This window comes from Caloenas nicobarica, chromosome 6, assembly GCF_036013445.1.
Source record: "Caloenas nicobarica isolate bCalNic1 chromosome 6, bCalNic1.hap1, whole genome shotgun sequence".
NCBI classification, from domain to species: domain Eukaryota; kingdom Metazoa; phylum Chordata; class Aves; order Columbiformes; family Columbidae; genus Caloenas; species Caloenas nicobarica.
The window spans coordinates 14,277,029-14,300,846 of NC_088250.1; the positions used below are offsets into that span (position 1 = coordinate 14,277,029).

The 23,818-nt window shown below is 41.9% G+C and overlaps 1 protein-coding gene across 4 annotated transcripts in view; it reads right to left on the minus strand.

Annotated features, from left to right (window-relative positions):
• Positions 1-23,818, minus strand: part of MYO1B (myosin IB) — a 111,423-nt gene that overhangs the window by 81,443 nt on the left and 6,162 nt on the right. For all 4 annotated transcript variants that reach the window (XM_065637656.1, XM_065637659.1, XM_065637658.1 and 1 more), the window contains exon 2: positions 10,563-10,703. In XM_065637656.1, coding sequence (XP_065493728.1) covers positions 10,563-10,703 — 141 coding nt within the window. The remainder of the gene's footprint in view (positions 1-10,562; positions 10,704-23,818) is intronic.

A 23,818-nucleotide genomic window follows, 5' to 3' on the forward strand; every position in this document is an offset into this window, starting at 1 on the left:
CTTTCCCACATAACATCTGCCTTCCCACCAGAACTCTATTATAAACAAACAAAATAAATGGCTTAAATCCTTGAGCATGCAAGAAGCACAGAAACATTCCAGTGCTGAAAGCAGAATGCCAAAGAGTAGCGGGAGACTCTACCGTGGCACCCCAGGGACTACAGAGACCCTTCATTTTTCCTGTTTTAGGGAAAAAAAATGAAACCCCAGAGGAACAGCCTCATGAAGATGAACACATAGGAGGCAGTCAGGAGATCCGATTTCGTTCTTGGCTTTGACATGGATCTGTTACACGAGTTTGGACAAGATCTGCTGTCTCCTTGAGTTTCGCTAACTATAGACTCTTGATAATGCTCCTTTCTCCAAATTTCCACTTTATTGCAATAACTCACAAAGGCAAATTCTGCCTCCTTGGTGTGTTTGTCCAGAACCCAAACCAAAAGGACTCTCAACTCATCGTTTATCGGTGCATCTGTCATGTAGCATGGCAACGCTGCAATGGGCTAATATTTCACCTGTGGAAAACAGTATTCAAATTTCTATCACGTCAAACAACACCACATTCTGCATGCTCCACCAAAATGACACAGACAACTCGTTCTTGTCCAGTAAAGGGGTTAAGACTCTGAGTAGGAAGAAAATTCTAAATACCAGTGCAACTGGAAAAGCTCCAAGTACTGTTAAGAGATGCAACATCCAAGAGACCTTGATGCCTCATTTTCTCCCCCTAGGGCTGAAAGCCAACGTAACTGCTTGGGGCAAGACATTACTGCTACTGTGAGGGCTTCTGTGCCTTTCTAACCTTAAAACTGCCTTAAGAAGAGGCCCAAAATAGCAAGATGACACAAGGTTCCCATTGCTCAGGAGAAGCCTACAGGCGGCCAAGGGTTGGGGAAAAGCTACTGCTAGAAACTGGCGAACTGCCTGAAAGGCCTGGGGACCTTTTCAGCTGAAAGGCTGCACAAACCTTACAGAGAGCCCGGCAAAAGTTCCCCGGACACCTCTGCACCCAGGAGGCACAGGCACTACGGTGAAAGCATCCTCTGCAAAACAACCTTCTGTTGAGTTTAAAATTATTAAGCCTCTACAAAGATTTGCTGCAAGCATACATCACTTTCGGCAGCTCTGTTGAAAACAAACTCGCACCTTCTTACCCGTGGTAGCGTGTAACAGCCTAGAAAAATTGCTGCTGCACACACATCAGTCCAGCGGTAAAACGCCCAACTGCAAGTGTGCTAAACGGCCAGGGCTCAGTAAGGGTCCTCTATTGACTTACTCTTTGAATGTTGGAGCACAGAAATAGGAAACAAAGAAATTCTAGTAAAATACGATTGCTAGTGTGGATACTGATTCTTCCATTTATATGGACCAATGTTAATACTCCAGATGTGCATAAAGCACATTTCTTTAGCATAGATTATGCTCTAATGTACTGAGTTCCTATGACTTTGAAGAGTTTAAGATCACACCACTATAACAATTGATTGAAATGAGAGACACTGACGTAAGATCAAAGAGAAGCGTGACTAGATTTTATCGGAACAAATCCAGAACCAAGGATCGGCCGGCAGCACTTTTTTCTTCGGGGAGGATGGGGGTGGGGGTGCTGCTCTTTGGTTTTGTGGGGATTTTTGTGTGGTTTTTGTTTTTATGTGACATATGCAAAATAACATTTCTAATATAATACTCGCTTTCATTTGCATTTGCGTGAACCACTGCGGTTCTGGATCTTGCCAGCTCTTAAGCATATGTGCCCCTGCATGCTCAGAACAGCCAAGGCCAAGGCGACGGCCGATGCAGAGGAAGCCTGTACTTATATGTTCTGTTTTCTGAACTGTCTTAAACTCAAAGAGAACCTGCAAATTTAACACTGCCATGTTCCTCCACAATGAATTTTCTCATTTTAATAAACATTAGCAACAAGATCACTGCCTTACTAAAATATCGCCTATTATTTGAACAATCGTGCTGTGTGCTTAAATTTGCTTTTCATTGTGGCTGGCCACAATAAAATAGCTAAATGCACTCTCCTTCTGGTCCATTGTGTTTTTTCAGGTTGGAAACACTTGCAAAGTTGCAAGATGCTCTGTTTGAAAAGAATAAGGAAAAAAGCTACATCAAGATCAAAAGCAAACCCACCGTGGATCATGACTGTTTCTGGGGACTTCATTTATTGTATTACTGTGTGTAGCAATGTAGGTGTTTGTGTCGTTTGGTGGGGAGGGATAGGCTGGGCACTTGAAAAACACAAAACAAACAAACTAGGATTTCATCCTGGGGTTTGTGCGTGCTGTTTCATGACAGCACGCACAAAATAAACTCTACCTGCGATCCAAGCCATGCAGCTGAGCTTTGCATTGAGCCAACGCTGGGCTCCGGAGAGCTGGGAGCGTGAGCAGAACCTCCGGGTACCACCTACAAGCAATGATGCCGGCACAATACAACCCCAAACCCCAAAGAGCGATGATCAAGTGGGAAGAATGGGAACTAACAAAGTTTCCTCAAACAGGACCTTCCGCCTGGATATTCCTATACCCAGTAAGGGCTGGACTTGCACAGCATCCCATGGCACTAATCCTTAATGAGCAAAATAAATACTCTGTGCTTTGGCTCCTCTCATTAGTATTTCCCAGCAAACACAGCATCTCTCCAAAGTTCTTGATCAGCTCTAAAGAGGTTGGAACAATCTGTGAGTTGCTGCAGATAAGAAAGCCTGTTTCCACACCCTCCCCCCCACACTTGCTGGAAGGGAAACTGCTGCTAAAAATTAACTTTTCCAAAAGCTAGTCTGCAGTAAACTGAAAATACAAACCAGTCTCTCATACATAGTATTTCTCTCCCTAGATATATAGAGAGAACTCTCTCCTTGATACTGTTTTTCCCTGTAGTTTGGATGGAGGTCTTTCTAATTTTGTTTGTATGAGGGAAGACATATAATACTGGATTTCTGAACAAACATAGCCTATTCCTCGTGATTATTAAAATTCCCTTGCTCAAGACCACCATCCCAAACACAGCGTTTGAGCCCCAGAAATGTAGTGGACAAAGTCTGTATGTTGTAACAGAAAACAAACAATCCTGGTAAGCTATTCTATGTGCTTAATGCAGTTACTAATCATGATAGGCAGCCTTGTAAAACCTGGATGGGACAGGAAAGACTGGAAAGGAAACTACATAGAAGGGCAGTGAATGAATTCCTGGAATTGGGAAGGGGGAAATAAAAACAAATAAAAGGAATCAGGATCAAGCCCTTAATCGTAGCACAACCACAATCTAAACCAAGATCCGAGCCCCAAAAATCTCTCTGATGCTCAGCAAATATTGCTGCTAACCTCGCGATCATTATGACAGACTCTAATGTTGTTATTAACAAAGCAGATTAATCATCTCGGCCATCCGCCTCTCTGACTATACTGGGGTGTTTTTACACAAACAAACAGAATTCCTACACAAGACACAATTACAGACAAAACCTGTAAAGTAAGCGATGAGGAACTCAACCCAAAACAGATCCCAAAAATTTTAAAGACAGCATTTAAATACCCCAGAACGTCAGTGCTTGCTCACTTTTCAGAAGATAAAGACTTGTTTTCGTAAGCAAACAGTAGCTGGAGGCTGGACAGTGTCTGCGCCAAGAAACTATTGGTGAAACCATTAGCGAGAGCGCTCAGTCCACAATGTTTCATTATTTCTGTATGAATAAAATGTGGTGAGGGGATGGCTCCTGCCACTCTGCAGCCAAGGCTAACCTATGTTCCTCACAGTGAAAACCATGTTTTTACAGTATTTGGATGCTTTTGATTCTATTTCTGTTATTTGCCAACGTTTCATTAATCTTCCTTTTGGTATTTTATTTCATAAAACATGCACTGAAACCACTAGAAAATGCCCAAAATGTCATTATCACCTTAAGGAAGAAATATATAGTATTTTAAGGCAGAGTCAAGACTGCAACAGTCCCTGGAACCCTACAGGAGGCATTTCCTACATCACCTCCTCTCTCTGCTCAAAATCTCACATCTCACATCTACACACAGCTCACAATACACATAAAATTTTCTGTGATCCTTATTTATGTATTCTTACTCCTTTTACGCAGATATTGCATACGGCCCTACAACGAAGTGCCTCAAAAAAAGCCGTACAAAAAGGAAAAGACACAAAGCACTGCCTTGAGATACGTAACTCTCCTCCCACAAAACACTTGAAGGTAAAAAGCAAACAACCTGCTGGCTGCAAAAATCTTTACATCTTGCCCAGAGTCAGGGGTAGAGTTTGTTTTACCAGAGCGGGCTGATGCGAAGGGCCACAGGACCAACAGGATTTCTATCTAGATAACAAGCAAACCAAGATTTACAGGGAGGCAGAACGCTGCTACTTAGATGACAAGCGATCACGGGAAAAGATGTGCCTTGGGCAGACACAAGCCCTTCTTCCTATCTGCCGGAGGAGCAGAAGGCTCCAAGGTCCCAGCCTGCGGCAGCTGCAACAATATTATTACTACAACTCAGTCGCTTACCTCAAAGAGGGAAACTGTTGAGGCACTGCTGGGAAAAAAAATCACTCAAACCAACGCAGGCATCTCCCAAGGGAGGAAGAGGAGGAGATCAGAGGGAACTCGTGTCCCCTGGGGTCCCACCACGGGTGGACGGGTGGCCACGGCTCCGGCTCTCAAACCATCCTGCCCTTCAGAAAGGGCTCGGCCACCACAACCTGCCGCTCCTCCAGCTCCACAAGGAAAGTCCAGCCTGGACTGGCGGGATAAACGCCAGCAAACACTGCTGGCATCAGAAGGCAGTGAAACTGAGAATAAAACTGAACTTCACCAATCACTCGATCATATTACAACAAAGATTTTTCCCAGCAAGCTGCATTTACATTTCCCAATACCAAAAAAACGAGGTTCAGATTGGATATGAGGAAAACTTTCTCCCCAGAAAGGGTTGTCGGGCATTGGAACAGGCTGCCCAGGGCAGTGGTGGAGTCACCATCCCCGGAGGGGTTTACAAGTTGCACAGACAAGGTTCCTAAGGACATGGTTTAGTGCTCCAGTTAGGTTATGGTTGGACTCTATGATCTTGAGGGCCTTTTCCCACCTAAATGGTTCTATGAAAATTCTGTTCTTCAAAACAGCAACAGAATGACGTGGAGGGACGGTCGCACAAGGCCAATACAGACCATGACAATCAGTCTCGTTCACATAATTCTGTCCTCCACCCTCTCTTTCCAAACATAGCATCTGGAATACCAGGTACAAGCGCAGCTGGAACAAAGCCACTGCGCTTCACAGCAATTCAGTAAACTCCTAAATACTGTAAGGTAGCTGAAAAGGGGGTGAATCAATTATACAGGCAGACATAGCGGAGTAAAGTCAAGTTTTAGGCTACCCCTAAAATATTAAAACAATAGAGACCCGGAGGAAGCAGCTCTGTCTGTGAAACGACCACACCACAATAGCCACAAGGATGTTACCTCAAACAGCTAACAGCGAATTATTACCCTGGAATGCCAAATATTTCATGTTTCAGTGATAAAACAACATGTGTTCAGCACCATAAGGCTGCTCCTGCCCAAAGCAGCCCACAAACTCCACACGCAGAAAATACAAATTAAACGCTGACATCAGAAAGATTCTGTTTTGTTGTAAAGAACAAAAAGCAAAGAAGCATTTTTGTTGTGAGGAACAAAACACTGACCTCTGCAAATTTGGGAAGACTTCAAGAAACAACATAACTGCAGGGAAAAATGTGCAGGGCAGCAGAATAAAGCTGGATCTTGCTCCTAAAGGCCTCCACAGCACCGCCCCCCTCCAGACTCCTCACAAAACAACAAGCCAAGCCCAAAAATAATTTTCAGACCGATACATATATACAATTTAGCCTGAATCTCTACCATTCGTGAGTCACTGTAAACTCACATATAGACAGATGCCCCCCTCCCATTTGTCAGCATCCCAAAAATACAAAGGAAAAATAATTGCTGAGCTGGATAGGCTGAGCAAGTTTCAGCCAACTTAAAAAAGAAAATCAAAATAAAAAGTTCAGGGAGAGAGTTCAACAGAATGAGTCGAAATTCATCAGTGACATATAAACCGAATTTTATGAATGCGTTTGAAGTTTTCCATGCGGTCTCTGGGTCACACATTTCAACCGCACAAACTGCTCCCTGGAACCTTCAAATAATCAACATTGTAGGGTTTTTTTCTACTTGCTAACTACATTGTCTATGAGCAACATTTTACTTTCTAAAGTTAAAGAAAAACTCTCACAGGCTTTCGTTACTGATATTTACAGAAAACAACTTTTGCAAAAAAGCAATGCGAATTCTACCAATGAAAAGTTTAAGCATTGCAAAAAAAAAACCCCAAAAACCAAAAAAACCCCAACAACTACAGCTTTTTAATGAGGTTTTTCTTGGTCAGACATACCCCAGACATTTCCAGACATGACTTAACTCCAAGATTCCCATTTCCAATTAACACATACGTGTTACCCAACGAGCCCTTCCACCCAAAGCCACTCAGCACAAGATTACTGCAGAATCCGATGGACTTGAGTAGAATATTTGGCCAACCTCCAGCTCCACCAGCCTTCACACTTATTTTTATGGCACAGCCTCCAGTTTTGCGCTCTGGTACGCAACCTAATACCCAAGTCCATTAAACTTTCCCTCAAATACATATAAAATTGAACAATCAAGCTGTAGCCTGTTCTCTGACTCTTAGGAGTGTTCTTATTGCCCTGTTTGTGCCACAGTATGAAATTCAGATAATTTTCTTGAAGGGCTTAAAGTGACCATGCCCAGGATGGTCCAAGAGAACCGTCAGGGGATCCACATTTGAATGGTTTTGGCAAGGAGAGCTCTTATCATAGGATCACAGTATGTCCTGAGTTGGAAGGGACCCACAAGGGTTATCGAGTCCAACTCCTGTCCCTGCGCAGGACAACCCCAAAATTCGCACTGTGTCTCTTACAGACCAGATCTGGAATTTCAAAGGGATACATGGAGCTGGCGCTAGGATCTCCAATATCAAACATTCAGCGTCAAACGTTAACTACTGGCAAAAAGACTACAAAAGACAAAAATTGTGTTCTCTTCCAGTAGAATGAGCCCATTTATCTGGTCACCTTTGGCTATGGGGAGAGATGTGGCACCATGCACCGACGGCTTGACCTGACTCTCACGTTTACCTACCAAGACCGGCCAACACCATTATGCAACATCTGGCCAACTTTACAGCATCTTCAAAGCTATTCATGTTACAGGTCTCACAACAAACCCTTTTGAAGGTTGTAACTGTAACTCTGTTTTAAAATGAACAAACATAGCACAGACACAGCTATCAGCCTGCAGAAAACTGCTTAGAAGCTGATTCTGAGTAAGCCCTGGTTTACTGCTGTAGAAACATTTCGATCCCTTCATATGGCTTCAGTTTGACGTAGTTGTTTTTTTTTTTTAAAAACTTGGACACCACTTCTGGTAATGCCCACAATGAAGCACTGACATGAGGGGTGACCTTAACCCCATGACTGAGCCACAAAAGGACAAATCCATTCCTGCCGCCCGTGAAAGGATCCCGAGAGCTCAACTTGTTAGAACTGAAGAAATCCCGAGTCTTTGTTAAGCACCAACGGCAGCTCTTTAATAGCCCAATTTGGCTTCCCCAGGATAGCATGCAAACTATGGATTTTACGTGGTAAAACAAACATTACTTCCAGATGTAACAAAGGCTTCGTTGTGCCCATTGGAGTCTAAAAACAGAAATGCAAAGTGTAGTTTTCATGAGTGAGGTTTGGGGAGAAGAGAGTGGGTGGCAAGAAGAAGAAGGGAGAGAAGAATTTTCACTTGAAAATTAATGTGTGGTTGTTACCATGAGCACCATTCCAACTGTTACCGTTTGAAAAGTTTTCTAAAATACGTAACAGTGGCATGAAATTCGCAGGGCAGCAGAACTCAACCGAGAAAGGAGATAATATTCCTCAAGTGATTTGGTAAATAAAACCACGCAGCACCACAAACTAACTTGTATACTTGGTAGCAGCATGTGGCACAGGCAGAAACATCTATTCTTTCCACCATGGATGTAGTGAATGTTTTGATACTTGCAAAGATCTGCAACATTTTGCCTTCATAGTGTATATTCACAAACAGTACTTGTAAGACCTTAAAAAATAAAATAAAATAAATAAATTTAAAAATCACATGATCAAACAAACCTGGAGATAAAAAGGGTAACTGATAGTACAACAAACTACAAAGGAATGACTCAGGGGAAAAAATACCAAAACACACACACGCACACCAAAAACACACCAACAAAAATATATTTTGGTTTTGGCAGCAGTTCACACTTCTCAAGAGAGCATGTTTAAGTATAAGGGTTTCCCATCTGCAAGGCAAAGGATCCTACATTGCTAGAGAAAAGCAACACCTTGTATTACCTGCCAAAGCACATAATACTGTTAATTACCTTGCACATCAGTGCCAGGCCCAGACGAATCAGAAACACGGAAATACATGTTTCTCTGTCACCGTCTCAAAGAACCGTATGTTTGAACACGCTTGTCAGCTAGCATGTAATAGCAGATAAAAATAAAACACATTGCCCATTTGCCATTCAAACTGATTCCTTTCAAGCAAAAGCTCTCCAGTCTAAATGAAGTAGAAACACGTAATTAAATCCTTTGCAATCCATAGTAGTTTACGTGAAAAAAAAATCCTGACAATTCCATTCCCATATGACTTTTGGCAATCCTTCTTAAGAAACTCCATAGTCCAGGGTACCCTCACAGAACAGGTTTCTATCCTTAATGCTTTAAATAAAACTTTCAAATATGACCCAAAACTGGCAGTACCATCTTCTTCAGTCTCTAGGCAAACAGTTCCCTTTCCTTCTCCTTCATATTTTTATGAGCTAAATTTTAATGAGATGATTCAGCATCACCTGCTTTTACTGCAGGTATTAGGAATACTGAGTTAACCCCAAAACTGATGTGAAACAGGTTAATCATACAAGCCGCTGACTGAAAAAAACCTCAGAATCCCGCCAGAGGCAGCCACGGCAGCTGTTGGGAATGAGGGACTTGCCAGAGCTGGGTGAAGAGCAGCAAAGAGGAGTCTGACATCTACCTGCTTGTATCAACATCCAAGGGTTATCAAGAGGGAGCATTCTGCGTCTTCAGAAAACAAGGAAAATTTAAGACACAAATTTTTGGCGATGTAACTCTCAAAGGTATCAGGAAGATTTTTCTTTTGAGCATTGTGGAAGTCTTTCTATAAATACATATGATTTTGGTTTCTTCTCCAACAAGGTTTTAATGGATACAGAGAATCCTCATCTTACTTTAATTTTCTGGTTAATTTAAATTGTCAGTCCAGACTTTAGGAGCAAGCAAGTGAAGGTGATCCAATAGCAGATAGGTGCAACACTGTATTGCCAAGTTTATGCCTACAGAAAAGGGAACAGGCATGGTTGAGTAGGAAAATGACTCCAGGAAAAAGATGCAGCAGGCAAAGAATAGCAGAGGTACAAAAGCAACAGACTATAACTAAGGGACAGAAGAAGCAAACAAAAATAACACTGATCCTCCCATATGGGAGGATGGGAAGGAAGAAGTATAATGAAACCATGAAGGTTCAAATGCTTAGCAAGAAGGAAAAATATAGTCACACCAAAAATTAAAAGCTGGGGGGGAGCCAAGTTATAATTAAGTACAGAACACATTATTTGATTTGTAATAAGCTGCAGACACAATTGCTTGCAGATCATAGCTATGCTTTGGCTTCAATATTTCAGCTTTACTCTTAAAAGACTTATATCTTTCACCAGCAGCCTTGGAAAGTCCCTACAAATCACAAAGTTCAAACAGCCTCAGCAGTACAACAGATACAATACTCTGCACACCTTAACAAAAACGGACTAAAGAGGGATGAAGCAGGAAACGAAAAGCTTCACTGCAATCTCAATTTGCCTCTTCATTCCCATCCTGTTTCAAATATCAGTTCACAACACCTCTCCTATCAATCCTCATTCAGAAATGAATACGCCTGAACATTTTGATCACTTCCACATATATCCAAGCTCACTGTTTCTAGTTTAAAATCCAACCATTCTAATGAACATAACTTTTTTTGGCAAATCAAAGACAGCAGGCAACATTGAAGCTACCGCAAGCATATCACAAGCATAAACTTTCTACATCCATCTGTTCTAATGTCCTGGAAGTGCCTTCCCTGGGAGTGAATTATTTATACCTGTGATGTCCTCTGACAACACAAGTATCAAAGTTACTGTCATCATCGGTTCTGGAACTGTTTCTTATGAAAATCGGAAGTCCACCACATTGTGCAATGATGAAAAAGTAAAAACATTCTAGATGAAAAAGATCAAATACAAACAGTGCAGTACGGGCAAGACCACAGCACGTGTAAGGTTTTAAATATCCCTAATACAATACGTTATGTTCAGGCATTCAGTCTATGTGCATACTTATAAACAAACATATATTTTAAGAATGACAACACAGCTCCTCATAGAAAGTTATTTGTTAACATATACTCACATATACTTCATCGTGATCAAAGCGCTTTTTCAAGTTATTGATGAACGAATCTTCATTAAGTGGCTCTAAAAGAACCATATCTCCCACCCCTATCATGTTGTCTAAAAGTGACGTCTTCACCTCCATTTTTGCCATTTTGTCCTGCAATGAAAGGAGGAGAAAAAAAGAAAAAGGAGAAAAGTTAGCTCAAAATTATTCTAATTATTCACAGGCATTATCCAGTAACACTAGTTAATGAATACAAGTTAAAAACCCATCAAATAGCACTGCATTAAAATATTTTTCCAAAGAACACTATCGAGTTCATTCTATCTACCCACATAGTCCAGACAATTCCAAAAAAATAATTTCTAACAGTCAATAATGCCTTCTGGCCCACTATGCATTAAACCTGAAACTGCAAGAAACAGGAAGGAAGATCCCAGTGGGCACCACATCCAGATTTTTTGGATGACTTCGACACCATGTTCAAGTGTACGCAAACCCAAGTTTCAGTAAAAGCTTCACCGTCAAAACAAATCAGGGTTTAAATTTGTCAGTTACCTAATCTGAATTTCTTTCTCACCCTTACTTGCATTTCTCCAACCACATCAACAATTAAATGGAAACCAATTAAGTGTACTCATGCAGAGACAAAACCCACACTATTTTATCTTAATTCATAAACTCTGTATTCTGCAGCACCTATATTCCAGTATAGGACTGCTCTTTGTTACACGCGGCTACCAAATTACTTCATTTCCTAACTAAACATATTTGGATTTGTTTGTTATTTTATTGCTTAAGAGAGCATTTTCTTTGGGCAGCAACAATCCAGCTGACAAGTGGAGACTCTGCACATAGACCTACAGACCTACAGAGCGTGGCGAAAGGCAGAAGTTGGGCTTAAACCAGGGACTAGTGTCAAACAAAGAAACCAACTCTGATAAACGAAGTAATTCAGACAAAGAAGCCAAGCTCAGGCCAAAACTCAGCACCTGTTTCATCATCCCAGCCTTTTATCCTTCCAATCCAACCTACTAGCTTATACAATCATCATTAACTTGCCATAGTACCCTGTTTTTTCTGAAAATAAGCCCTAGCATGATTTTTCAGGATTTTTGAGGATGCTCAAAATATAAGCCCTATTCCAAAAATAAGCCTAGTTACAGTTCATTAAAAAAAGTCAATTTAAATAGTGCCCAGGCAGTTATACATGTAAAAAAGTAAGCACCTTTTGGAACAAAAATTAATACCGACCCTGTCTTATTTTGGGGGAAACAGGATAGCTACTCATCAAGTAACTAATTTAAAACAAGCAAAGCCTTTTACTTCTTGCTTCTATCCACAGCCACCACATTACTACATGTTCTTTTACATTTTTTTTAGCAGTGAGTGACATTTGAGGGATATCAGATCAAGACTTAAGTCATGTTTGATGTTTTTCCAAATTCGGCGAAGAGAAGCGCAGCTCCGCAGGCAGCTAACGCAAGGGATACAACAAGATCCCCCAAACCCAAACCAAGCCTGGGAATGACTAAAAATTCACATGAAAATGCAAAAACAGTGCTGAACTATGACAACCAACCAAAGCTGAGTCAACTCTGCTAAACAAACAACAGAGCATTTATTTTAAACAAAAACACTGGACAAATATTTTTGTAAAGAAAGATACTTTTTTCTTAAAAGTTCACCTCTCTGAAGCACCAAAAAAATTTTAAACATTCCCAAAATCTTTTCAGAGGTATCACTTGAACTTCTGCATCCCATTAAGACAAATTCTTTAAACTACCAGTCTTGTTTCAATGACCTAATTACTTCCCATACATCGGCTAACGCTCAAATAATTTTTGAAGGCTGGAAAAAAAAAAAAAAGTCCTTCTTAAGCATGGAACTTATTAAATACTGGGTTTGGAGTAAAAAAAAAAATTCCTAATATGGGCAATTTCAACCTACAATTTAAGTTTTAAGTGGCGTACCTCATCTACCATTGTGAAATCACATACCACCTACCACACTTCATGCATCACTACTCGGGAATTTCAAGACCAAGAGCAGCCAAACCCATCGAGAACATTCCGGTATCCCAAGCTCAGAGGCAGGGTTTGCAGAAGAGGTGCACTGACACCGTATCTACTACTAAAAGCTGGATCAGAAAGTTGTATACAAATACTAATTTATTAATATATTTGGAAAGTTCAATTTTACGGTCAAAGGTTAATTTTCAGCTTGTTTTTTTTCCACAATAATTTAACATCATTCTATGGTTAAAATATTTCCATTAACTTGAGAGCCAGAAAGTATGAGAAACATAGGTGATGAAAAAAATGGACAATAAGCCTAGACATCTTGTTTAACGCTGAATTCTCAAAATCATTTGCAATATTTATCTTTGCCAAATATTCCTTGAAGATTACTGCATCCACTGATGTATGATTCATGAGTATTGTGATGCATCAATGTTTTTAGCCCCCACTTTGGTGGAATTCATTCAGAATCCCTGCTCTGGTTTAGCTAACAGCAAAGGAAAATCTGGCAAGCTTGTGGGATAATTTGGTTGCCTGAGGTAATGAGTGGGGCAAAAAAAAGCAGTTAAGAAAAAACATTTAAACATACATTAAACAATTAGATTTAATTTAATCAATAACTGAATTTAATCCAGTAGAAGAATTTAACAGAAGATCAATATATACAGTGCTTTCAAAATACCAAATACTCATTTTAAATGTAGCTAAAAATATATATATATAAAAAAAAAAATCAAAGCACACTACACAGAAAAGAATAATCAAACCCTTGCTATATTGCAAGTCAAGACTTTTAGCAACAGGTCACTAAGCTCAGAAACTCAATCCAAATCCACATCCAAGTATTTGCCATATATTCAAAGGTGTCTTGCAGCTGGAAAGCTTTTCCCATCAGCACTGGTGACAACGTGTTCGCCACATTTTGGAGAACAGCACATAAAAGTCAGCGGCTTCCACCCCGGTCTGTGTTTAAAAAGGTGAAGGTTTCTCTAGAACCATTTTCAAGAACCGGAACTATGAGAGGGACGGGACCAAAACGTGCTCGCGGTGTCAGAGAGACCAGAAATGGTTGAAACCAGAGCTGTGCTGGGGAGAAAACACCAAGTAGGAAATTAAGTTCGAAAAAAAGAACACGAATGGGTTGTGTTCTTTAAAAGAAGGACGACTTATTTATTTTCTAATGAGGATTGCTGGATGGGAGAAGGTGGATGGAGGTGCTGCTGTCAGGCTCTATTCGGAACTGTGCTGCAATTTCATTCTGACAATTCAATAAAAAAATAACCTAAAAATATAACTGGTGCTCTCTCAATTTATCTAATACATTGCTTTTATGACTGCAACATCTCACTCTGACGAAGAAAAACAGTGTTGTATAAAGATTACAGTTGCAAAATATTAATATGGCAACAAACTAGTTCAGAAAAAAAACAACCAGATTCTTCCAACACTTGCAGTCTGCAAATCAGATTCTTCCTCAAATGTTCCCTGATCTCTCCCATACCCACTAACCACTTGAGTCTTCTCCCAAATTCACCCTTCTCATCCCCAAAGCAAACCTCGGCAGCATTTCAGAACATCTCCCTTCAGTCACTTGTCAAATCTGTTCTTCCTCACTTTGGTTTCCCACCTAGGCCTTCATTCAACAGAGTGAGAACGCTTTCAACACGTTCCCATTCCCAGAAAAATGAAAAAAAAAATTCAGTAATCTTTCTCAGTTTGATCTATGTTGGACAACGTGCTCAAGAGGAGAAGGGCTGAGCACGCTAGGATTTAAAATGCTTTTATCCAGCCGCTCCCACGTGACACATAGCCTTTTAAAACACGGACTGTTGTAGCTTATACTTGCAATTCCCACCCAGCTGGGCCAATGGAATCTAAAGCATTCTCATCCCTCTTGGCCCCAAGGACGGCAAATTAAAAATTAGGCTATACAGCCACACCAGTCCTGTCACCAGGCAATCTGAAACGAGAGCTAACAAAAAATATAAATGGAAGATGCTACAGAGAGCAAGGCAAAACCCTCAAAGTCTCATACAATTAAGTTCATGCATCCTCCAAGGGGGAAATGAAGTAATGCCCCATTATTAGCATAAAGAATTGTCCAGGGTTTTCCGTATCACCTTCCGGCAGTAAAACAGTGACAATTCTCAGCAGGTTCCAACAGATGTGCAGCCCTCAGCGCACGTTTGCACCTGCTGCACTGCGGAGGTGGCTTGGTTTCCTTCTTTTCTGGCATTGTAGCAAAAGGATGATTTTCCCTACCACCAAAATCGCCACAATAAAGGTACTCACATATGCTTCAAGTTTTATTTAAAAAAAAAAAAAACAACATCCTTTGATTGCACTACCACCAACTCGCAGTAGAAAATAACCACCTTATTCTTTTTTACAAGAGCTAATGGGAATAACGTGCAACCAGCGGAGCTCAAACTGATTTCATGTTCCAGGGCTGACCCTGAGCTCCCGCCGGGCTGCAATCACACTTGCCCCCTGGTTGCCTTTTTTCTCTGCCGGGGAGCAATCGGCCCAGGCAGAGCAGGGACACCGACAGGCCACCGTTGCACAAACCGCTGGGGACACGGTGTCATTACCCAAACAAAACCATACCAAGAGCAACTACAGCCGCCTTGTACTGCTCACGACAAGCAGAAGTACCATTTTAAGGAGGGACAGGATTTATATTCGTCCTGTGCTGCTGCCCAACAAAGCCCATATATCTCTGACCTGCGACTGATGCCCAGGAGCTGCGAGCTCCTTGGTAACACCTGATGCTGGTTTACCAGGTAAACTGAGGCAGGCTCTGCAGATCAACTCTTCCAGTGCCCTTTTCCCTCAAAGTGAGATTTCCTGACATCAGCATGTAGGGGAAACATTGATACCATCCCAAATATTTGCTTTGCCTCCAGATCCTCCAACTTTTTAGACTCTGGACGCTGGAGGAGCTCTGTGCACGCGGCATCTGCCGGTGTCCCCCCTGCCCAGCTGTGGCTGCTACAGATGTGGCTCTGGCTCCATCAACATGCTGAAGAAAAGAGCCTGCAGAAAACAGCAACGATGTTCCCAGCCACCATTTCTTCCTGCAGGAAAAGGGACTGGAGAAACCTGACAGGCAGATTGCAAGTAGGAATGCTGATAGATATCAGAAGAGCAGCAAAAGCACTCTCAAGAAAACCAAAACGCTTCCTCTGACTTCCCAGCTTTGCTTTTGGTTTGGCCAATTTCTGAATATCTTCTGAATTCCTTTTCCTCCCACAGTCCTACTGAACAAATCAGTTCTTTCCAAACTGAAAAAAGCTTATAATTTGAGGCTTTTGATTTAGCTAACGTTTCTCACATCCTACCTACCAAGCAAGAGCTATTATTTGAAAGCCTCATGCAACTTCTCTTCATTTTCTGCAGGCACTGAACATCACGCGTGTGTATCAGATTCCTCGAGTATGTAACAATAAACAGCTCCAGCAAATTACAGAAGTAAAACGTGACATTACTGAGTATATTTGTATTAAGACTACAGGAATGTTCGCATTCAGCATCAGCTAAATGGGAACAGCTCTTTAGCAACATCAGATCAGCACAGTGTTGTGTGCCAGTGACCGCAATTTAGATGACAGATTTGCCCAGCAGAATTCCATAGGAGGGACGAACACTCCGCTGGCTCCTGCTACCAAACGCCACGCATTTAGCTAAAGATTGGGCAATTTTCAAGGAAGAAATAGGCCACTTAAAGTACTGCTGAACAAACAGCTGCAGCCACGTGAACCAACATCATTTTTCAGTCATTTAACAACAGAGGCTTAACTGCAGTTTAGAAAAACTGACAGTGTGATAATGAGCATTCATTAGGAAGCGTACAAAATGTTCACTGGGACATCACCTCCTACCGACATAAAGAGCGGCTGAAGCTTTCTGCACTAACAGGACTCAGGTTCTTTATAAATGCAGAGGGGAGAGGTTTGGTTGCTGTAGTCACTTTGGTATTTGTTATGAAGGTATTGTTGGGGTTTTTTGTTTTGTTGAGGGATTTAGGTGGTTCTTTTATTTTTACATCAGCTTAGTTACAATCTACATTAAGCAGTAATTAGTTGTTATCAATCCCCCAAAAGCGAGAGAGATGCCTCTTTCGTACCTCTGTTCATACCCATCGTCACACTCGCATCACAAAAAAGCTGCACAGCACCTCACCACGAAAAAACCCTGAAAATAACCTGAGTCACGTATGCAGAAGACACAGCTTTGCCTTCCTTCTCTTCCCCATTAAAAGACTAATCCATAAGCCTGGAGGAAGGAGTGAGGGGCTGCGTTTGCATTTCTCTAAGGCCGCTTTCTGTTATTGTACTTTTGCACAATAGTTTGAATAGCACTAATATGGGTATTACCTGCTGTAAGAGACCGTGGAGTATATCTGTTCTGCTATTTCGCCTTTATGCTCCCAGCAGTACACGTTTTCAAATTACTGCTTATAATTATTTTGCAACCACAACACAATAACTGCCACCAGTAATGGCACTCGGGGGTTGACCTATTTCCTAAATCAACTTGCGGCCTCGCTTCAACTCACCTGGGTCCGTCGTACAGTCACACCAGGTTTGGGGAAAAATATTTGGTCCTTCAATATTGCTAAGGCACTCTGCTGTAGCACCTGATAAAATATGATTGGTGCTCCATTTCTACTCTGCAAAAGTTTCTTTATATTTGGGATTATATTGACAGGTTTCAAAGATTATAGGTGTGGAGTAGCCTTTTTCATATTATTCTGCCGCCTGACTTTTCTATTTTTACTTTTTGTTAATGACTTCTGTTTGACAGGGAGAACACCGTGGGCATTTTCAATGCCTAATGCATCTGGAAATAGGTCTTCACTAACAAGGCTGTCTGGAGTCCAAAATTCTGGTCAAATTCCCACTGACTTCAGCAGAAACAAGAACCACGGTGGTTTCTGACATTTAGGCTTTTCTTAGTCATTGTCTAACCACGGAGTTTTATAATCATTCCAGGTCCACATCTACAGAAAGGGATAAAATATTCAGGAATAGGGGAGGTCTCTTTTTGGCACATGCCTTGTTAAGATTCTCTTGAACATTTATCAAAATAAGGAGCAAAATGTGACTGCAAAACTAAAAGTTGTCAAAGGTCTTCTTGCCCTAAATCAAAGACTAGATTTCAGATTAACAGTGTTATTCAGGCGTGATTTTTTTGAAATTGTCAGTACAGAATAGTACAGAACACTGACACAAAGAAAACACCCTCATTCTTTCAAAAAAAGAAAATCCACAAAAATTAGCTTTTACTAGTGGATATCTGAACTCCACTAAGCAGAGAGTGCCCTTTTAAACTGATCATCTTTCAACCTGCCGCTTCAAGTTTTCTGCCAATTTTTCAGGATCCTGCCCAATCCAAAGGTTATGTTTGCATAGCTGTTGCAGAACAGGGGCACGAAAACCAAGGTAGCGCATATTTATTTTGGAAGAATCTTCTTTGTTTGTTGTATGCGACACACCAGCAGCTCGCTACCACACCAGTGCTTGCCTTCAAAAGATCCTCCAGTAGCAGATCTGCACAAAATACCACTTAAAAACAACCAGCCCTCACAAATCAAAACATTTCCTTCAAGTGAGGTTTTGCTTCTTTGGAAGCAATGCGGCAATCAACTGTAATCTGTATTTTTTAGTTATACTTTTATTAGAATTGGGTTTTTACTTTCAAACATACCTGATACAGGCAAAAGAAATCTACTCATGGTTGGGCAACTGGAGTGAATACAAATTATGTCATTTCACTAAGGTGGATATTAAGAGATGTCTTAATACTAGAGGGTTAAAATACCAGAGCACCTGCTAATCTTCTCCTCAAACGTTTGTGTGCATTCCCTGTCCATGATAAGCCTCGAAGATATGTAGAATATGAAATAACAGAGCAGGTAACACCGCAGCTTCGCTCAGCTGCCATGAGCAGAAGGAAAAGCAGCCACAGAACTAAAGTCGTCGCGGCGGTCACTGAACCAGACTTAGAACTGGGCACAGACAAACACGAAGCTCGTCAGGAGCTTCAGGAAACGCAGATCCCAGAAGCAGCACTGGTGCCTCTGTCTACCCACCCCCAAACTACCCGTGATACCCAAGCGTACCCGTAACTCCTCGAGCAGCTGGGAGACACTGTCACACTCACAGAGTTACCCACAGAGCAGGGTCCAAGTTTCCACACGCCTGTATTCTCTTCCAAGCACTACAAGTCTGAGTAAAGCTCAAATTTACATGGCTGAAAGCAGCGTGTATTTCCACACCATTCAGTTTCCTTTTCCATCTAAAACAGAAGGAAAAGAAGTCACCCGAACGCCACTCCAGAGATCTCATTCTTGCCCGCTGCAATTTTCCCCTCCTGGAAACCACACCTGGCAAGCTCCTTGTGACATCTATAAATAATATTCGTCTTATTTTAACCTAGTATTTTATAAAAATAAAACAAATGATGCTAGCTGTACAGGTCTTGGTCTATGTGTCTACTCTGTCATACATACCTAATGCTGAATTTCATTCAAAGGAGAGAGGAGTAAAGGAGAACAGAACAGCTGATTTTCTACACGTTTGTAAAATCAGGCAGGGAAGGAGGTTCAAGCATCTGCATCCCATCAGAGACATGGGCTGCCAGGAGAACAAACACCTTCTTAAGTACCACTGAGCCACTGCAGCAGCATTTCACAAGATTCCCGAGTTGCAGAAAAGCTTCAAACGGAAATTTTTGCTTCTTTGCAAGTCAAGCCATGCAAGAGAAAAACCTGCGGGAAGTCAGACTCGATTAGTCCCATTTCTCCCAGGACCAGCTGCCAAGGTAACAGAATGGTGCGGAGTCTCACCCTACAACTTGCCATCACTGTCTGTTCTGCACATTGGTTTCTCTCCAGTAAAACAATGCTATTTTTAATGAAAAGCAGGGGAGAATTTTTTTTTTTAAAGGATGCAAGTGATACAGGAAGAGGAAGTAATATTTGCCTAAATCCATGCTAAAAAAAAAAAAAATCTATTTAAAGGCAGAGGAAGCTCAGACACATTACATGTACTGTTAGACATGTTTGCTTGTCCCAGGTGTTAAATGATATGCAGAGTTTTGTCATTTCCATTCTCAAGAGTCATTTTCAGTAAGACACCTGAAATCACAGGATCAAAGTCATCAGGTTTTAAACCAAGGTCTCTCCAGCTATCCCTGGGTATCTCTTATCAAGAGGCATCTCGGACAACAGGGGCAGTTCAAGAAGCAGCATTTCAACACACGGTAATCATATCGCTCTTGTCCAGACAGCTCTGAAGTTAGAAGCCAGTACACAAGTGGTTTGATTAACATCTTGCACGATAAATAAAGGCGTTTACAAATGAAATGTAACACTTTGCAGATTTAGAGAGGGACACCTTCCTAAAGCATCACCAGAAAGCACCTCCCTTCCCCAGAATGAAAACAGCTGGTCTCTCAGCAGAGAAACTCAACATCTACCCAGATGTACCGAGTTTTCCCTCACTTTGTTTCAGCAAGAATTATCATCTGGCAGTTTTAGGAAGCAAAAAGATCTATTGACATGGGATACACGCAAGCTTCCCCATGGCAGAAACCTGGGACGAGGAGCTCCAGCTCTGCCTTTGCTTGCCAAAAGATTTTCCCGGTTTTCTCCCAGAGTGAACTTTGTTTTACCGCAGCCTTGCGCTCCTTGATCACCGACGGAAAATCTCCAGAGCCCTTTTAACTCCCGCAGCCCGACAGCCTGTGAAGGGAACAATGGCAACAGCAGCTATAACTGTTCTGCGTGTTTGAGGCCGGTGCCAAAACCGCTGTATCATAGTCGTGAGCACTACACTGCATTACTCCAGAGCGTTATGTTTCATGAGATGTAGTTCCTAAATGTATTCATGGTCAGCTAATATCCACTTCTTCTTGCTTGGGCTAATGCTATAGGGTGCTTTTTTTGTTTGTTTTGGTTTTAAATTTAAATGTGTTTTCTTTCCTCACAGGAAAAATCTTTAGAGAGGATCTTCTCCTGGTCCTCATTCTGAATAAAGCATAGCCAGGACTGTTCATTTTCCTCCCAGCAGCTTCTCCATTTCCCCAACCATCCCAGTAGCCCTTTTCCGCTCCCACTCCTATTTGAGCCCATCTTTGCTGAGCAGGGTTCACCAAGGCTGTACAGAGAATTCCTGGGACGCTGTGGCAGCAGTATTTCCTTGTGACAACTGTGAATATTCCTTCCAAGAGAGAGGGATTCACTTTCACCCTCTTCACTGCTCGTTTTTCCTCCTCCAAAGTTTCACCTGGGATCAGCACTTCCCTGGCTTACCCAGTGTGACCAAGCTTGGCTGCTCCATCTGTCGCAGACCTGTTTTCACAGGTAAAAACTAGGAAGGGTCTCCAGACACTCAGCAACCAACTGGTTACTGGTTTAGCTGTAAGGCTGAACTAAATTAGCTTCTAGTTTTAACTATTCCCAGAAATGTTCTGCCTCTCAACCCCTATCATCTTCCTTCTGACCTTTCTCCAAGCCTCTCCTGATGAGAAGGGAAGCAGCTGGTACTCCCAGGTATTCCTTCCTTCACACTGCAGCATGAGCCCCACTAGAAAAAGCTTTTTTCTCTGCCCTCCAACAAGAACCTCCAGTAAAACTACTTGGCAGATGGTTAACTGGTCCTTGGAGTCCCAGAAAAAATGGCATTTCTTCAGCCTTCAGTACAGGAAAGACATGGAGCTGTTGGAGCAGGTCCAGAGGAGACCACCGAGACAATCAGGGGGCTGGAGCATCTCCTGTACGAGGACAGGCTGAGAGTTGGGGTTGTTCAGCTGGGAGAAGAGAAGGTTCCAGGGAGACCTTATTGTGGCCTTTCCGTACTTAAAAGGGGCCGATAAGAAAGATGGGGACAGATTTTTTAGCAGGGCCTGTTGCGATAGGACAAGGGGTGATGGTTTTAAACTAAAGGAGGGGAGATTCAGGCTGGACAGGAGCAAGAAATGTTTTACATTGAGGGTGGTGAGACCCTGGCCCAGGTTGCCCAGAGAGGTGGTGGATGCCCCATCCCTGGAGACATCCCAGGCCAGGCTGGACGGGGCTCTGAGCAACCTGATCTGGGTGAAGATGGCCCTGCTCATGGCGGGGGTGGCACTGGATGAGCTCGGAAGGTCCCTTCCATCCCAAACTATTCTGTCATTCTATGATCTCCCAGCCAGCATCACCAACACCTCTCTGTTAATCTTTTTATTTGCTTCCACAGAGGAACAGAGAGGATTAATACCAACTTCACTCCCTTCAAAGGTCTCCTAAAACCAGAACTAATTTCTCATTACAGTGCCATCCAAAGAGTCCTTATGCAATAAGGACTTTTAAGATACCTCTTTGATCGAAAAAGACACCATTAATGGTCCTACAAATTGTTTTAACATGAAGGCATTAAAATACAGAGAGCAGGTGCAACTTCCTTCGCCCGTGCTTTCCCAAGATACAGAATTCAACACGGAGTAGTTTCCTTGTTTCATTTCTGAGGTACAAGTTTTTCAAAGGTCAGTGGAAAAGTTATAGCACAGTATCAGGACATTACATATGCTCTACTGTGCACAAAAACTGGTTACCTTAAGGTCAAGCCTTTGCAAGGACATTCAAACACCACTATGCTCTTTCAGACACAAGAACAGACTCCATAAAGACAAATAAAAGGGTAGGAATGTTTCAGGATGTGACTGCTCTGTAGCTGTGTTTATCCCCATTGTGGTAAACCCTGCAGTTTAAATTGTTCTTTCTTCTAATTCAAAGTACCCCCAGTAGCGTTTTAGAGCATATGGACTATGAAAATCATGGAAAATTACAGAAAAAAGAGCAGAGAGGGAAAAGCAAGAGATCATACAGAGCATATTTGTGAGCCCAGGAAACTTGTACCAATGCTGACCAGGCTGTGGTCTCAAACCTTTAAAAACTGCTTTCTGCTGACAGTAGGGAAAAATGAGTCTCTCTTTGTTCCTGTATTTAGAAAATAAAGAAATCTACAGCAAGCAATTCTGATAGTACAGGACCCACCAATCCTTCTGTTAGTCAGCACCTATTCCTCACAATTATCTCCTCTTTTTCTCCTTCCTATATGTTTTTCATTTCTTCCTGCTAGCTTTGCTTTTTGTGGTCCTATTGCCCAGCAGCATAAGGATTTCTGCTAATATAAGGCCCTTGTAAGGGCTGCTGCCTGTAAATGAGAGGGAGAACAAGGCAAAGTTTATGAAGATAATTAGTACATCCACACCCCAAAGCAATTCAGAGGCAACGCTGCACAAAGTCAGGGACAACGCAATTAGCAATATACACCCACTCCCCACCCCTGCAAAGGAGAAAAATCTTTGTAGCAGTCAATGTTTCTCACCTTCGGCTCCTTGGGACTCTGGATATTTGTATTCCTTACTTTGGGTCCTCAGTTTGTCTGCTGAAACGTTAAGTCTGCTTAGGCTAGAGGCCACCTCTGGATTGCATTCATCCCAAAGGCTCGAGCACTAGTGCGCGTGTACACACGTGTGCACACATTTTCCGCTAAAGAGAAAGGATGCTGCTCCTGCCTCTGGGGTCCATTGCTTCTGCTACACTGTCTGCACAGCATGATGCTCCAACCAGTTTGCAGATGAAAAATGGAATTCTTAAATCTACTTCATCTCTGAAACCTTATTTTGAAAGTTAAATCCCTCTCATTGAAACAATTTCATCACCACAGTGACTTTGTTAGCGGAATTAAAACAAAGCACAAAACGGACACAAGTTTACTTGCTGATGCCACATGGGAAATTTCCCAGTAACAAGGAGTTGAGAGGGACAAAAAGTTCAAGCGTCTGCAAAGCTTTCTCCAAAAGGCATGCCACTAGCTCTTTACATGCAAAAAGACAATCTGGATGGTTCTAGCCCTGTGGCTGGATGATACACTGGTCTAAAACCTTGAGTGTGCAGGCAGCTCCAAAGACTCTACAGTTACTTAAACAAAGATAAGCAAAAGGTGAGGCTGAACTGCTTGGATTTACAAGTTTCTTCAAAGGTGGAGCAAAGGATCAAAAATGGCAGGAGCCGCTGAAAATGGCCATGCATATGACGAAAGCACACTCCTGCTCTGCTGAGTTACAGAGAGGTTTCCTTTATCTGCCCAGTGAGCAGAAGTACTTCTCCTATTGAAAGGGAAAAAGACCTAATATACTACATTAATACATTTTTATATATGTGAAAGCACATGGTAAGGTTATGAGAACCTCACCCTTCTC